Genomic DNA, 15508 nt, shown 5'->3' on the forward strand with positions numbered 1-15508 from the left:
CTTTCACAGCCAGACCCCAGCCTGAAGGAGATAACTTGAGGTCCCATCTCCAGCTCTGTTCTGGAAGAAGTGGCTGAAGGAAAGGTATGAAAATCCCAGCCAGCTTGGGGTAAACTTGGGAGTGATGGGGCTTTCTTCAACCCCCAGATCCAACAGTTTAATCTCCTGCCCAGTGCCAGTGTGAAGCACAACAATATCCCCAGCTGGCAGCTGCACAAGGTGTGAGCTTTGGGTTGGTGGGCACAAGCCACATTGCTGGTGACCATCACACATGAGGCCTCTTCACCACCATCCCTCACTGCCAGCAGCTCCTGCCATCCCCTTCACATCTGCAGGAAAGAACAGGGCCTTTGCCACCAAAAAGGGTGGTAAGAGGCAGCCAGGCTAATTAAAAAAATCTGTTTGGATAAGAGCCTCAAAGGGCCACAAAGACAATTAGAGGGATGGAGTGGCTCTCCTGAGAGAAAAGGCTGAGAGCCTTGGGATTGTTCAGAAGACAGAAGGCTCAGGGGAGACCTTAGGACACCTGAAAGGGCTGCAGGAGAGCTGGAGAGGGACTTCAGACAATGGCACAGAGTGACAGGGTGAGGGGAAATGGCTTCAAACTGACAGAGGGCAGGGTTAGATTGGCTGTTTGGAAGACATTCTTCCCCATGAGGGTGGTGAGGCCCTGGCACAGACTGTCCAGAGAAGCTGTGGCTGCCCCATCCCTGGAAGTGTTCAAGGCCAGGCTGATGTGGCTTCAAGCAAGGCACATGGCAGGGGGGTAGGAACGAGGTGATCTTTAGGTTCCTTCCCAAAGGAGCCAGTCCACAATTCTATGATTTGGGAAATTGAGCACAAAACGAGGAAATCATCTCCAGCAGCAGCCCTTGTGCTCAGTGACTGCACTGGAGAGTCTTCCAGTGTTCAGGGGGAGGCTGGCTGGGACCTTCAGGCATCCCCAGCATGGGGAGGTGCTTCATGCCCCAAGTGCCCGAAGTGCCAAGGGAAGCTGATGCTGAAGGTGCAGGACTGCCTGGATGACTCAGTGGCACAAAGGTAGCTGCAGGGCTGAGTCATGTGTCCCTTGTCCCTGTTCCTGGCACCACAGGTCAGCTCTTTCATGGCTTCTGTGAGATGACATCACTGGGTAGAACATTTAAGCATCACCCATCTTCACTTCCCAGCCTGTGGTTTATTGTCCCTCCCTCCCCCACTCCTCCAAGGCTGATTCACAAAGATTTTAAATTCCTATTAAGCTCAGTGAGACAAAATAATTGTATTTGGGAACAAATGTTACAGCTAGAAAGAACAGTGAGCAGAAATCTCCCTGCTGGCATCAGCTGGTGCCACAGCCCCACTGCCCAGCTCAGAACCAGCACCAGGGCTGGTGCCAAAGGAGGAGACCCACCACCACAAGCAGGACCAAGGCCTGGGACATGTCCCTAATCTGGTGTGGAGGACAAAGGGGCAGTAGGGTGGGATGGGCTCCAATGAGCTTATTCTGTCCCCATTAGGGCAAGGGGCACATCTGTGTGGCCAAAATCACAGAGAACAAGGGGGTAGCTGTGAACCATGAGCCATCAGCTGCCAAGAGTCCACCCAACACCCCATCCAGCGAGGTTTTCATGGGCAATCCCACCTCTCCTGACCCTGCCTGGCACTCAGCCACGAGCCAAACCCACACAGCACCCCTGACACCTGTGAGTCAATGCCAGCAGTGTCCCCAAGGTGCCACTGGGCAGAGCTCAGAGGCACCAGCACACCACACCCTGTGCCAGCCCCTTCCAGCCCTGCTGACACCACCAGCAAGCTGCTGCTCAAGGCTCAGTCCCGTGCCTGCCGTGCCAATTAGAAAGAAGCTAAAAATAGCAGAAGAAAAGAAAAACAAAAACCTAAAAGCAGCACACATTTGTATCGCATTGAAGGCTTTGGGATCAAAACCACTGGACTGAGACGTTACTGACAGAAAGAAAAATTCCTGGAAAGCACAATTAGGTCAGAGATGACACCTATCAAGGCTGGAAAGTCCATTAGTCTCATCCAGGCTGAAAAAAGTTAATTGCAGGCTGTGGCAAAGTGAGGTTTTCCCCTACACTCTCCTGCTGAAGGTGAGATCACTGCTGGACACCTGAGGTGGTGCTGGCCATTCACCAGCTCCTTGGGCAAGAACCTGAATGAGAACACCTAATTTCCCTTTTTGTTTGGTTTACAAGATTTAAATCCCTCTATGCCCATTTTCTGCTGCACCCAATGTGGGTGCCTGTATCCACCACATACCCATACTCTGCCTACCCTGCTCCCTCCCAGACCAAGCAGAATAAACCAGAATTTGCAGTTAAAGCCAATGCCCAGCACAAAGCAGAAGGCACTGATGGGGGAAGGACCAGTTGAGACACAGAACAATTCACACACTGGTGCCACACACAGCCTCAGGAGCACCAGGAAAGTCTCCACTCCTGCTCAGGGAGGCACGAGCAAACCAAGGGAGGAACAGATCCACACATCAGCAGGACTTACCTCCACCCACTTCCCATTGACTTCCATGAAGAGGACGCAGAAAGGGTCGGATTTGGAGGTGACATCCCTGTCCAGGAGGTTCTGGCCGCAGATGGAGAGCTCGACCTTGCAGACACAGTACTGAGAGCCCACGGGCCCTGGCGGCGAGGGAGGCGCCGTGTACGCCATGGGCCCGGGGGACAGCAGCTCCTGGCACTCTGTGGGACAGCACAGGCACAAACCTCAGTGTGGGACAGCACAGGGACAAACCTCAGTGTGGGACAGCACAGGGACAAACCTTAGTGTGGGACAGCTCAGGGACAAACCTCAGCATGGGACAGCACAGGGACAAACCTCAGTGCTGGGGACACCAAACCTCAGTGTGGGACAGCACAGGCACAAACCTCAGTGTGGGACAGCACAGGGACAAACCTCAGTGCTGGGGACACCAAACCTCAGTGTGGGACAGCACAGGCACAAACGTCAGTGCTGGGGACACCAAACCTCAGTGTGGGACAGCACAGGGACAAACCTCAGTGCTGGGGACACCAAACCTCAGTGTGGGACAGCACAGGCACAAACCTCAGTGCTGGGGACACCAAACCTCAGTGTGGGACAGCACAGGCACAAACCCCAGTGTGGGACAGCACAGGGACAAACCTCAGTGCTGGGGACACCAAACCTCCTGTCAGCACTGCTGAGAGGTGCTGCCACATTTCTCCTCACAGAGAAAAGCAAGGCACAACCCTTCTCAAAGATTTCTGAGATTCGCATTCTCTGAGCTTCAGAGAAAGAGAAAACACAGTTCTTATCACTTGCTGTGCTTGTGTTGTGCCAAAGTAGAATGCAATATGGAGATTGTTTAGCCAAAGTGAAGATGTTTGGTTTCCTTGGCCTATCAGGGCCAAGAGAATGTGTGTGTGTGTGTGTGCGTGTGTGTGTGTGTGGACTGTCGGGTGACAGCCACGAAATTTTGTGCAGTGTGAGCAGTTGTGTGCAGAGTGAGCGCTTAACGGATTCAATTTAAATAAAATGTATATAGTATAGTACAATAAAGTAATTAATTAGCTTTCTGGTATCTACAGAGTCTTCATCATCATTCTCTCTCCTGTGTCAGAGCTGCCTTTGGTTTACAGCAGAGCTGGGCACACACAGCGTGGCCACGGGCAGAGCCTCTTGCTCTGAGTTCCACAGGTGACCATGAGGCTCTCCTGGCTCCATCTCCCAGGTGTCCCGAGTGGAAGCCCAGCAGAGCACCCCTGACCTAATGTGAGTTTGATCCATAAATAACAGATTTTTCAAGAAAAGGCAACATCTTATTCCCTCAATGGAGAGGGAACTTCCCAGCCTCTTCTTCCAGCATGCTGGGCTTTTGTTTGTGCTGAGGAGCCACACTCCCACACCATCTCTGAGCACAAACCTGATTGCTGTCTGTCTGTCTGTCCCCAGGCAACAGACCACAGACCTAAGGGACAAACTTGAGCTGTGCTCTGCAAATCATCATAGGGAAAGGGGTGAGACGGTGAGGATGAGTATGATGCAGAGCAGCTCCAGCCCTCAATCAGCCCCATCTCCACCCAGCTCCCAGGGCCAGCACAGAGCAGTGGCTCTGGCAGCAGGTAAAAAGTGGCAATAGTTGTTTCAGAGCAGTGAAGGCACATGTGACAAGCACTGCATGACCTGGAGCATGATTTACAGGGCCCTGACTAAAAATCCATTTAAAATCTTATCAGAAGCCTGCTACCAAAGCCATTTTGCAGAGATAAATGGGTTTTATACCATTATTAGTGCAAAACCTCACCCCACAGGACAGTCTTGACTTCTGATATACATTTTACTTGTCATGAATCACCAGTGGTCTTCAATGGAGAAGAAAGAGGAGAAAAAAAGAAGAAAAGAAGCCTTTTTAGATTAATTTACACTAACAAAATTTTGTGGCTATTTTTGCTAGTGGTCAGTGAGCCCTTCTTAGCAGCTGTTTCAATATTTTTTATCTTCTTTTTCAAGAGTGGCTCCTAGCTCATCCACTTTATCTGAAGCCCTCAAACATTGCCTTCTCCACCTTGATAAACCATCTGCTCCTATTTGGCATTGAAACCCCAATTAATATTATCTATTTGTTTTGCCTGGGTATGAGTATTTACAAGCCCTTGTGCTGCCAGGAGCTGGGCTGCTGCCCTTTTCCCTTGCAGCTCAGCTTCCCAGCTGGAATGGGGAAGGAGGGCAGGGATAGGGTGATCCCAGCAGGGCTGTGGAAGGAGCTCTGGGCTCACCACCAGCTGTCCTGAGCGCTCAGCCCTGCTGCAAAGAATTCTGGGCAGAAAACAGCTCCAGCTCCCAAGGCTTGGAGCCTTCTCCTTCTGCCTGCCAAGATCTCTGCTTGGCACTAAGTCACCAGAAACAAGCCTGGGTTTAACCCCACCAGTAAACAAAAGCTCTTCACCCCAGACTGCTGCTCAGGCAAAGAGTGGTACAACCATCTCAGCTCCATAGGAACTCAGAAACTTCTCCAGAAGAAGGAAAACCCCATCCCTGGCTGCAGACACTGGTGTGCATCACCAGAACAGCACCCACATCCCTCTCCCAAGCTCCCCCTTGCCTAGACCCAGCCTGTCTGGTGCCATCACCCCCTGTGCAAGCAGGTGACTTTTGTGGGCTCTTACAGAAATCATGGATCATCCCAAAGAAGGATCTCCTGCTCCCTGGGATGGACACAGCAGAATTTTGCATGGTATCACTGCTGGGTGTCAGTACTTCTGTGTCTGTTTCAAATATGCCTGGTATTGGCCATGAAAAGAAATTATTTCTTTAATGAGAGGAGATCAATGAATTTAGGGCACTATTAAGATTAAGACACCCCCTCCCCCAAATGTTTCTTCACCCCAGACTGCTGCTCAGGGAAGAGCACAGCAGGACAGGGCCAGAACAGTGGCAGGGTCACACCCAAATGGTGGCACTGTCACACCAGAACAGTGGCACTGTCACACCAGAACAGTGGCACACGTGGGAAACCTTCCATCTACTGCAGCCTCAAGGAGGAACACGTGGAGAAGCAGAAGCCCTCATGGCTCATCCACCATGGCTGGGGACCAGCCCCAAGGTGCCCATCCCTGCTCTGCTCCACCCAAGCCCATGTTGCCAGCTGCAGCTAAAGGGAAGATTTTACTTCATTAATTTTCTTTGATGCACTGATCATGTAATCAATGTCCTAAAATAGCCAAGCCTGTTCTATTTATGCTGCTGTCTGTCTACTACTCCCTCTGAGAAGCAAACATGGGGCAGCTGTGCTGGCATGGACCTGGTCCTGCCAGAGCAGGGAGATCTGGGCTGGGTTTTTCCATCTCCCCTTCCCCCAGATCTCAGTGCTGTCTCATAAAAAGCAGAGGCAGCAAGTGACTCAGTGGAAAAACCTTTTTTCCCAGGGCTGGCAGACACCAAAACATCCTCTTGGTGCACAGCACATCACCCATACTCCAGCCCCAGTGATCTCTTCTCATTACAGAAATAATTTCTTTTCATGGCCAATACCAGGCATATTTGGAACAGGCACAGAAGTACTGACACCCAGCAGTGATACCATGCAAAATTCTGCTGTGTCCATCCCAGGGAACAGGAGATCCTTCTTTGGGATGATCCATGATTTCTCTAAGAGCCCACAAAAGTCATCTGTGAGTGTTTCCCCACTAAGGCTGTCCCACTACAGCCTATTGAAATTGTGGAAGCAAAATTCCTTTCAGGAAGGCAAAAATGATGGAGGAGTATCAAACAGGTGAATTGGGGCTGGTATAAATCACATCTCTGAGCTCACGGGCCGTGGAGACACACAGGGAGAGCAGCAGTACCTGAGGGAGGATTAGGGGCAGGTGAAAACAGGTTGTCATCAGATTGAAGCAAGAGAGGAGTGTGAGGATACAGAAACTGGTTGCCCAGAGCAGCAGAAAAGCTGAAACCCAGGACACATGGAGCTGGGGACACCAGGAAAAGCTGGGATGCACTGCAATGGACACCTGAGGCAGCTCCCCACAGCACCACAGCTCACAGTGGTCACTTTCCCCTCTGCTGCTGACAAACAGAGCCATCTCCAGAATTCTTTCACAAAGCAAAAACGTTTGCCTCAGTCCCACACAGGCATTTCAGTGGATTCACAGCTTGCCCCTGGTCCTTTAGCAGCCTCATTGCCTTCTGCACACAGGTGCAATTAGTCTGGACACAGCACCTTGCTGCTGGTCCCCAGCAGATGCCTCTGCCACAGGTGAGCAGCCTGGGAGGCAGAAAGGGGATGCTTGGTACATCCCCCTGTGGATGCTCCTTGGGTGCCTGCTACTGCCAGAGGACCTTCATCTCTCCCACTGGGCAGGGAAAGGCTGAAAACTGCCCCTGAGCACCCCAGCACAGCTGGGACTGAGCTCAAATCCACCCACATTCACAGAGATTTGGGGGAGACCCAGCAGACAGAGATGCCCAGGCAGGGCTCTTCCCAGCCTGAAGCACAAGTCTCACAGTCAAGGGGACTGTACTGAGATATTTTGGTGCCTGATACAGAGGGACAAAGTGCTTCAGGACAGCCTAATAAAGTGATATCTCCAAGAACCCTTTCCTGGTGGAAACTGTCCCTAATGGGCTACAATAGACAATGCTGCTGGTGCTGACAGCTGAGCTGCTCACAGCAGCACTGCAGAATTCCCTCTCAAGGGCTGGTGGCCGCTGCTGGGACAGTGACTGCTTCTCCAGTTCACACTTGGGCCATCCCAACCCACAGTGCCAGCTCCTCTCAGGCCCTCCTGTCCCTCACCTACCAGGTCTGTGCAGGTTTGGTGCCAGTGAGGGCAGCACCCCCCTTGCTGAAACCCCAAGAGGCTGCACCAAGCAGCACAGGGGCAGCACCCAGCAAAGCTGCTCCAGGGGCTGAGGATCAGCAGAGCCCTGAGAAGTCACCTGAGGTAACCTGGGAGTCACAAATTGCAAGAAAACTCCAAGGCAAACTCTGTGGCACCAGAGCTGGACGCCCCCAATGTCGCTCATCTCATTTTGAAAGCATCATCCCCTGAAAAGCAGCTCCAGAGCCCTTTGCTGTGCCCAGGACAGAGCTGAGACAGCCACTGCTGATGCCAAGCAGGGACCCACCAGCTCCAGCAGCCTCCCTGCCATCCCCTCACGTGGCACAGCAGCTGCTGTGGCAGTGGCATTAGGGAAGAGCCTGGCTCTCACTGAAGGATGCCAGGGTGGCAGTGACTCTTCCCGCCCTGTATCCCTGCTCCTGCACCACCTCACAGCCCCGACCACGACCCCAAGGGTCCCCCCGTGACCACCAAATTTGTCACCCTGGCTGCTTCCTCCTTTGAGCAGGAGCTGGAAGCACCTGGGGCTGCTCTGTCCCGAGCAGGAGGGCAAAAGCCGCTGTGCCAGCATCCCCTGGGGGAGAGCCGGTCCCTGTGCCAGGGCAGGGACACAGCCGTGCCCGGCCACTGCTCCAGGAGGGACACAGGTCCTCAGGGGGGGCTCACACCCGCAGAGACACCCAGACTGGAAATCTCAGCCGGCCAGGGAGGGGACAGGAAACCCGAACACCTTTCGGTGCTTCTGCCATGGAGGCAGCTCCGGACAGAGCCTGCCCGGGCACTGGGGACCAAGGAGCAAATCCGCTCTCCAACCCTCCACAGATAAAGTCTGAAAATGTCCCCCAAAGTACCTAAACCTACTCACCGACGGGAAATCACGAGGATTGAGGTGTTTCCGCAATCCTCAGCGTCGTCGCAGAGCCGAGGGCTCCAGGCTGGCAAACGAAAGCAAAACTCGCTCCTCCACACCCCGCGGTGACAGACAGAGAGCACCGCTGGTGACACGGCCGGGAGGAGCTGCAGGGGCCGGGGGCGTGCTCAGGAAGTCACACAATGAAAAACAAAACAAAACAAAACCAAACCCAAAAAAACCCAAAAACACCCCAAAAACAAACAAACAAAAAAACCCCCAAAAATCCAAACAAGCAAAACAAAACAAACAAACAAACAAAAAAAAACCCACCAAAAACACCACGGGAAAGAGTCCTTCCTCAAAACCGGAGAGGAAACAGGGGCTGCGCTACCAGGCAGCCGCACAGGGGTGCGTGTGCAGGGGGCAGAGCCCACGCTGGTGCCAACCCCGCACATCCATGCCCAGCTCACAGATCCACGGGTGCCTTCCAGGCTTGCTGCTCAGGCAGGAGAAAGGGCAAACAAGGAGCCGGGCAGAGCTCCCCCTGCTCGGGACACACACGGACAGAGCCCATTGCCGTCCGCACGGGCTCGCACGTATTTGGCTCAGATGCGCTGAGAAGGGTTGCACATTTTCGCTTGACTACGAGTTTCCTCTGGGGCTCAATTTAGGGAAATCTGTGATTCAGGGCAGAAAACATCGTGATGTCACCGTGAATCGTGGCGCTCGCATCAAACCCTGCACACAGCCGCCCTAAAAGGCGGACCCAAGGGAAGGGTTCGTGTGCCGGCTCTGTACCCTCCGTGTTCCCAGGCTGAAATCCACCTCCTGCCCCTTCCCAGGCTGAAATCCACGCTGCCCATTCCACAAGGGACTGGGAGGCTCAGTCCTGCAGGAGCAGCCACAGGCAGACCTGTGGGAGCCTCTGTCCAACAGAGAAAATCACCAAATCTCCTGTCTCCCCAGGGCAGGGATGCTCTTGTCAGACACCTGCTCCAGGTAGGACAAACAGGAGGTGCAGCAAGGGAGGAGGACAAGGCACTCTCAGGGTTTGGGGCATATTTGAGCTTCCAGTATTCAAAATTCCCTGCCCCATCCTACAGCAGCCATATGAAAGCTGGGCACAGTGTCACAAGGAAGGGGGATAGATCTGTTTCAAATGTGGATTTGGAGGAAAAAGTGGACTTAATTAAAGTCTTTACATTCCATCCCTATGGAATGTAAAGAATCAGGGCTGCAGGGAGGGTGGCTGGGCCCCCTTGCAGGTGCAGAGGGAACCTCCCACATCCCAACTACACACCATGTACATAACAGGCTGTTTAACTTATTAACCACTTTCCTATGCTGTTGAAAACAAAAATGCTGGCTTTCTGAATCTTAATTGGATTCCTATTCCCAGCCAACACCATCTATCACATGTGAGAGGGGAAGACAAAAAAAAAGTCATCATTTATGCGATCAGAAATATCTTTAACTGCTTTTGGACCTCACTGCATGTCAGCCTAACCTCATGTCAGCCAGAACAGCCCCAGCAGCAGGCAGCTGTGCAGCTCCCTCCTTCCCATGCACTATTTCATCCCTAAAGCTACCAGTGCTTCAGAGCTGATAAGATAAATAAATATTAATTCACAGGTATTTATGTGCAATGCTCATTAGCACTGGGACACCAAGCCATGCAGAGCACTGCTGTCCCCATGGCTGGAGCCACCTTTCCCCCTCCCTTCCATCCCACCCTTCAGAGCCCCCCATCCCTTCCTCTTCACAGACGGGATTTTCATCGCCAAGATCCAACATTTTCCCACAGAATTTTAATTTTTTTGGCCTGCTTTGCAGCAGAGAGATGCTGCCACTTGATGTGTGAAGCTTCACCCTGAGACAGAATTGTGTGCCAGCGAGACAAAAATGCTGTGGTTTGTGAGAATGACGTCTGACTAATTCTCGACCCCTTCTCAACAGCTTTAGACACCGCTCGAGGGAATATCAGACTGGGTTTAAATGGTTGCACAGCACTGGACTTGTTTAATAGCAAAACTTGTATTCCCAGCTTGTATCATTTTTAAAATCAGCCTCATGACAGCTGATGTTTCTTCCTAAATCCTCAGCTTCTGGAATCACGTGATGATGGAAAATCCAGGGCTCTGAGGAAGGCGACTATTTTAGACACAAGATTTTTCCTGCTGGCTACAGGCAGAAAATATGACAGCTCCCAAACACAAGGCCTTAGCAAAAGCAGCAGACAAATAAAATTGGAGCCCTTCTTGCTGAATTCTACACTCGTTTGTTTTACTGGCATTTTAACAACAATGTTGGGATCTCCAAACTCACCTGAGTTCCTGGAAATTAGTTTTTCCCCTGCTCCATGATCCAAACAAGAAACCTTGCAAAGCCAGCAGCCAGCAAACTGAGCCAAAGCAGCAAAAAGTGATGACTCAGGTCCTTCAACAAATATTTTACAGAGGTTTAAAAGACAAACTGTAAGATTTCAGGGGCAGAAAGGGTGGGGAAGTGTTCAATTCTTTTTTTCCTTCACACTGTTCTGTGGCTTTTGCATCTTGCCAGGAGCACTATTTCAAATGCCAGGCGACTCCACCGCACCAGAAAATTTACCTTTCCCTCTATCCCCCCACCCTGCCTCTGAACACCAGCCAAGGTTCTCACATAAAGAGTTCCTTATGAGAGCTGGCAGCCCTGAACCCGGACAGGAGTTGCTGTTTCATCAATTAACCTGGAATTCTGTTCCCAGCATGCCGAGGGCTCCTGGAGAACAAGCCCTGATTTACAGCAGCTCCCCCCAGGCTGGGCTTTCCACTGAAGGCAGGGGGAAACTCTTCCCTCCAAGTGGAGCAGGAGAAGTTGTTCCTCCCAGACTCTCCATGCACCACACTGAGACTGCTGAAAGGCAAACAAAGCTGCTGCAATTCCAGCACACAACTGGGCAGACTGGTAAATCGTGGGGCAGCTCCAGGCTGCTCCAGCACCGCAAGATCCCAATGCTTTTGGGTGAGGGAGGGGGATCCCTGCCAGAGGAGCAGAATCATGGACTGCCAAGGGCTGTGCAGCTGATGTATCGCCCCAAGGCAAAGAGCATCTCCATCCACAGCTCAGCTCCAGCAGCTGAATCCTAACAGGATTTTTCCACACTGGAGTACCAAGCTCCTGGGGTGCAGGGCCCCTCCTACAGCACAGACTGGAGTTGTCTTACCCTGATAAGCAGCAGCTTCACAACAGCTTATCAGCAACCAGCATGAACCCCTTGCTGTCCCCCAGCACAGACCCAAGGAGCAAGGATGCTGATCCTCAGGATCTCAGCTCCCTTCAGCTGGAGTTCACAGGGCAGCAGGGAGACCCCTGCCCACCCTCACACTGCACCAGGGCAGTGTCTGCAGCCCCTGCAAGAGATACAAACTGTGCTCCTGACCAAGCAGCTCCTGGGAACAGCAGGGCACATGCCAACAGTGCCAGCAGAGGCAGGCTGCTGGCAAACTCCATCCTCTGGGGGCTGGGGACAGCGTTGGCTCTTAGAGAGCAGCTCCAGGACTGTGTCTCTGCCCAAGGCAGGGGCTAGGGGCTGCCTACACCACAGGAAGATGAAAGCTGGGCACACGTGGAAGCCTCACTAGATGCCCTCACTCCTTCCCTCCACTTTATCCCAGTCAGGATGCTCCAGCAGGGAAAGAAACACACACATCACCAGAAAACGTGTGTCCCAGGCTGTCACACAGCTGTAACCAAAGCAAATGCAGCATTTCCCCAAGGCAGCTACACGAAAACATCCTCCTCTGACTGCGTTCCTCAAAACAGCTCCTTTCCACATGCCCCGAGCTTTTGTTCCCAGCCTTCCTCCTCCCATCTCTCCCTTCCCTGCCCCCAACAGGCTTCGGTGGAAGGCTATTTCTGGCTGATAATAAATAATTTTCTGACTCCAGAGAAGCACAGTGGTATCAGAGGCCCCAGTACCTGGGCTGGCTCGAGGAGGCTGATGCAGGTGAGTGGGGAGCAGGATCAGAACTGAGCACACCTGGGCTGTGCTCACAGCTCCAGCTTTTCCAGCGAGGTTCAGGTGTATTGCCAGCAGGTTCAAACCATGAGGATCCTCCCAATTCCTTTCCACAAAGCAGCTCACACTCTGGGGAGTCAGCAGCAAGGACCCAGCCCTTCAGAGATGTTTCTGCCACCGAGGCTCAGCTCTCTACTCACCTCTGTTTCCTGTTCCACCCTCCTTGTGGTGACCAGCTCCAAAGGGTGTGTTTGCCCACCAAGTCCTCCAGCCCTGCTGGCTTTAGTCCAGCCTCTTTGCCTAAATTAGGGTTACTCACACAGAGACTTATTGCATCAGGTCTTCAGGCTGGCAGAGCTGACAGGAAAACACCTCCCTGCCTGCCATCCTCCCAGCACCCTCACACTGCTGAGCGAAACGCTCCGCTCGCCTCTTGCTCAGAGAACAAAGCCTCTTGCTGGGCACTGAGCAGAGAGAGGCAGCACACCCGTGAGCAGAAACCCTCCCAGTGCCCCCAAAATGCATGGCATGAGGGACATCATCACCAGCTGCAGCAGCATCAGGCTGCAAACAGCTCCTGAAGAAGTGACTCTGATTCCTCAGCCTCCAACTCACCAGATCCCCCCTGGACCCAGTGCCAGAGGATAAGGAGAGGGGCTTGCAGCAGCTGCCCAGAAAAAACCCTACAAACACCCCCAGGCTTGGGGAGTGAGGCCACGAGGCCCTGGCACTTGCCTGGGGGTCACAAACCCAGTTCATATCTTTAGGAGTGGATACAGACACACAGAGAGTGGGAGCAGAACAACTTCCATACCATGCATGAACGAAGGGATGGGCTGGGGAAGGGGAGTGGAAAGTGACAGGAGGGGCATCCTAAGGGATGGTCAAGGAACCAAAAGTCTGTCCCAGGGCACAGAGGCTCTGTCTGGCAGGACGGAGGGTCTGTCCCAGGGCACGGAGGGTCTGTCCCAGGGCACAGAGGGTCTGTCCCAGGGCACAGAGGGTCTGTCTGGCAGGACGGAGGATCTGTCCAGAAGCATAGAGGGCAGAAGCGCCACCACACACCTCGGGACAAGCCAGTGGGGGACACCACCCTACAGGTCCCCATCCTGTGGGTGACACCGGTGTTGCGCTGTCCCGGCCAGGCCACCCTCGCACCGGACTCTCCGCTCTCCCAGCACCACCCGCCCGAGCAGCCCCGCTCCGCTATCCCCAGCGCATCCTCGGGCGCTGCCGGTACTCACCGCCGGGCCGGGCCGGGCCGGGCCGGGCCGAGCCGCTCCCGCGGGGCTGCGGGCTCAGAAGCTCCGCACGGCCGCGCCCGCCCCTCGCCATCACCGCCCACCCTCCCGCCCCGAACGGCGGGGCCGGGGGCGGGCGGCGGGCGCGGCCGGGCTCGGGCTCCCCCTCCCGCAACGAGCAGCAGCCGTTCCTGACTAACAAAATAAAAAAAAAAAATAAAATAAAAAAAAAGAGAAAAAAGAGAAAAAAGGGGGGAAAAATGAGAAAAAAGAGAAAAAAAAAAAGAAAAAAAATTTAAAAAGGAAAAAAAAAAAAAAAAAAAAAGGATCCACCCCAAAACTTCTTCTCTCGCTGCTTTTGCTTTGCTGTTTGGAGAGAAAAAAAAAAAGCTTAAAAACAGCCTAAAAAATACATCTAGAAAATTGTTTTCCATGTTATGCACTCAGATTCAAGGGAAAGTATAACTTTGTTGGATCAACAGTCAACGCTTTTAAGTAAAACCACCGGGTTTTGTGCTGATTGGGTGTAAGCAGGGTTTTCCCTGCCCAGCCAGTGTGGGTGCTCCTGGTGCTGAAACCATTCAGGCCTGGACTATGTCCCGCTGATTCTGCTTCCTGTGGGAAAAAGATGGGTAAAGAAGGAAAAGAAGCAGACCCCAAATGCATGGCCCAGCGTGAAGGGCTGGGCAGTGTCACACCCAGCCATCACCCACCCACCCCAAGGAGCTGGTGTGTGCTCCCTTCCAGGCTGGTACCACCACTGGTACCACCAAAGTGCCATTGGCAATGTCACCTGCCCTTGGTGGACACATCTTGAGGTGTCCAGGATATCTATAGAGATGTTTTTGATGTGGAGATATGGTACTAAGGCTGAAAGCCTCTCTCTGAGGTTGCTGATTAAATAAACCATCTGTATTTGATCAGAGCTCTTTGCTGTGGGCCCTGCTCAAGCTTTGGAAGATCAGAGGCAAATAAGCAAGTCCCAAATTCCCCTGGCCAGCTGGAATACTTGCTTCTCCCTCAGTTTGAGCTGTGGAAGGCAGAGGAGTTTTAAGGCACCGAGTTTTCAGCCTGCACAAGGTGCTCCCTCTGCCAGCCCCAGGAGTGGAGCAGTGGACACAGGACAGGCCCAGGGGGCACCAGGGCTCCTCTCAGCACAGGCAACACCCAGCTAAGAGCTGAGGAACAACCCTGCTCTTTCTGTGTGGCCAGAAACCATCACAGAAAGGGACGAGGCTGTGCCTGAAAGAGGAATTCAGTGGGAGAAGTGGGGTCTGTGCCAGCCCTGCCCTCCTACCTCCTTGCCTGAGGCTTAAAATGTCACTTTGAGGGGAAAAGGGAGAGGCAGGCTGTATTTCACAAATGCCAATATGCCTGTTTTCTCCCAGATCAGATTTTCCTGTGTTTTCTCTCACGATGCCTCCAAGTCACAGCAGGTTCAGGGCTACCTGGAACTGGATTCAGCAGAGAGGAAACAGAGGCTGCATTTGCAGCTCTTTGGAGCTGCCTCCATCGTGTGCAGGATCCTGGCCCAGCCTGGCTCCAGCTGCTCCCCAGCACCAAATCCAGGCTCCCTCCCGCCCTCCAGCAGCCTGTTTATTTACAGCACAGTGCTTCTTTCTAAAGATCCGGTCTCAGGGGGCAAAATGCCTTCTGTGTATGAAACCAGTACTGACTAGCTCAGACATTGTCTTCCAGAGACTGCAGGCAGCCTGAAACAATAGGGGAGTGCAGAGAGTCCTGATGCATTTCCATTTTTGGACCATGATAAATCCAAAACCTAATAGTAACAGCTCTAAAAATGGCCTGCAGTAATTAGGTGGTTGGGAATTGGTTTGTTTTTTGGCCATCACACACAATCCCTCATGGCCTCACGTCTCCCTGCATTCCAGAAGATGCATTTAACCCCTCAAAATTGGACAAAGCCCCCGAGTTCCCCTCAGAAACTTTCAGAAACGAGCACCAGCTGGAGCAGGGACATGGCAAGCACAATGGAAATGGGAAGCACGCCCCAGAAGTCCTTGGCATCACATGGAAGAATTGAACCACAGGCCCAGCATGTTCTTGTGTTCCATGTACAACCTGGTCCAAACCTCTG

General features: G+C 52.9%; 1 protein-coding gene across 5 annotated transcripts in view; it reads right to left on the reverse strand.

Moving 5' to 3' along the window:
- CPNE2 (copine 2) overlaps nt 1-13519 on the reverse strand; it is a 44867-nt gene extending 31348 nt beyond the window's left edge. The window contains exons 1-2 of one of the 5 annotated variants that reach the window (XM_077185182.1): nt 13414-13519; nt 2503-2699 (exon numbers count right to left, since the gene is read on the reverse strand). In XM_077185182.1, the coding sequence (XP_077041297.1) occupies nt 2503-2699; nt 13414-13504 (288 nt within the window). In that variant the 5' untranslated portion in view covers nt 13505-13519. Of the gene's footprint in view, nt 1-2502; nt 2701-8184; nt 8386-12129; nt 12266-12369; nt 12625-13413 lie in introns of those variants that run through there. The other 4 variants (XM_077185183.1, XM_077185185.1, XM_077185186.1 and 1 more) reach the window with 4 other exon arrangements.
- Nucleotides 13520-15508: the final 1989 nt, after the last annotated feature.

The sequence above is a fragment of the Agelaius phoeniceus genome, chromosome 12 (assembly GCF_051311805.1).
Source record: "Agelaius phoeniceus isolate bAgePho1 chromosome 12, bAgePho1.hap1, whole genome shotgun sequence".
NCBI classification, from domain to species: Eukaryota; Metazoa; Chordata; class Aves; order Passeriformes; family Icteridae; genus Agelaius; species Agelaius phoeniceus.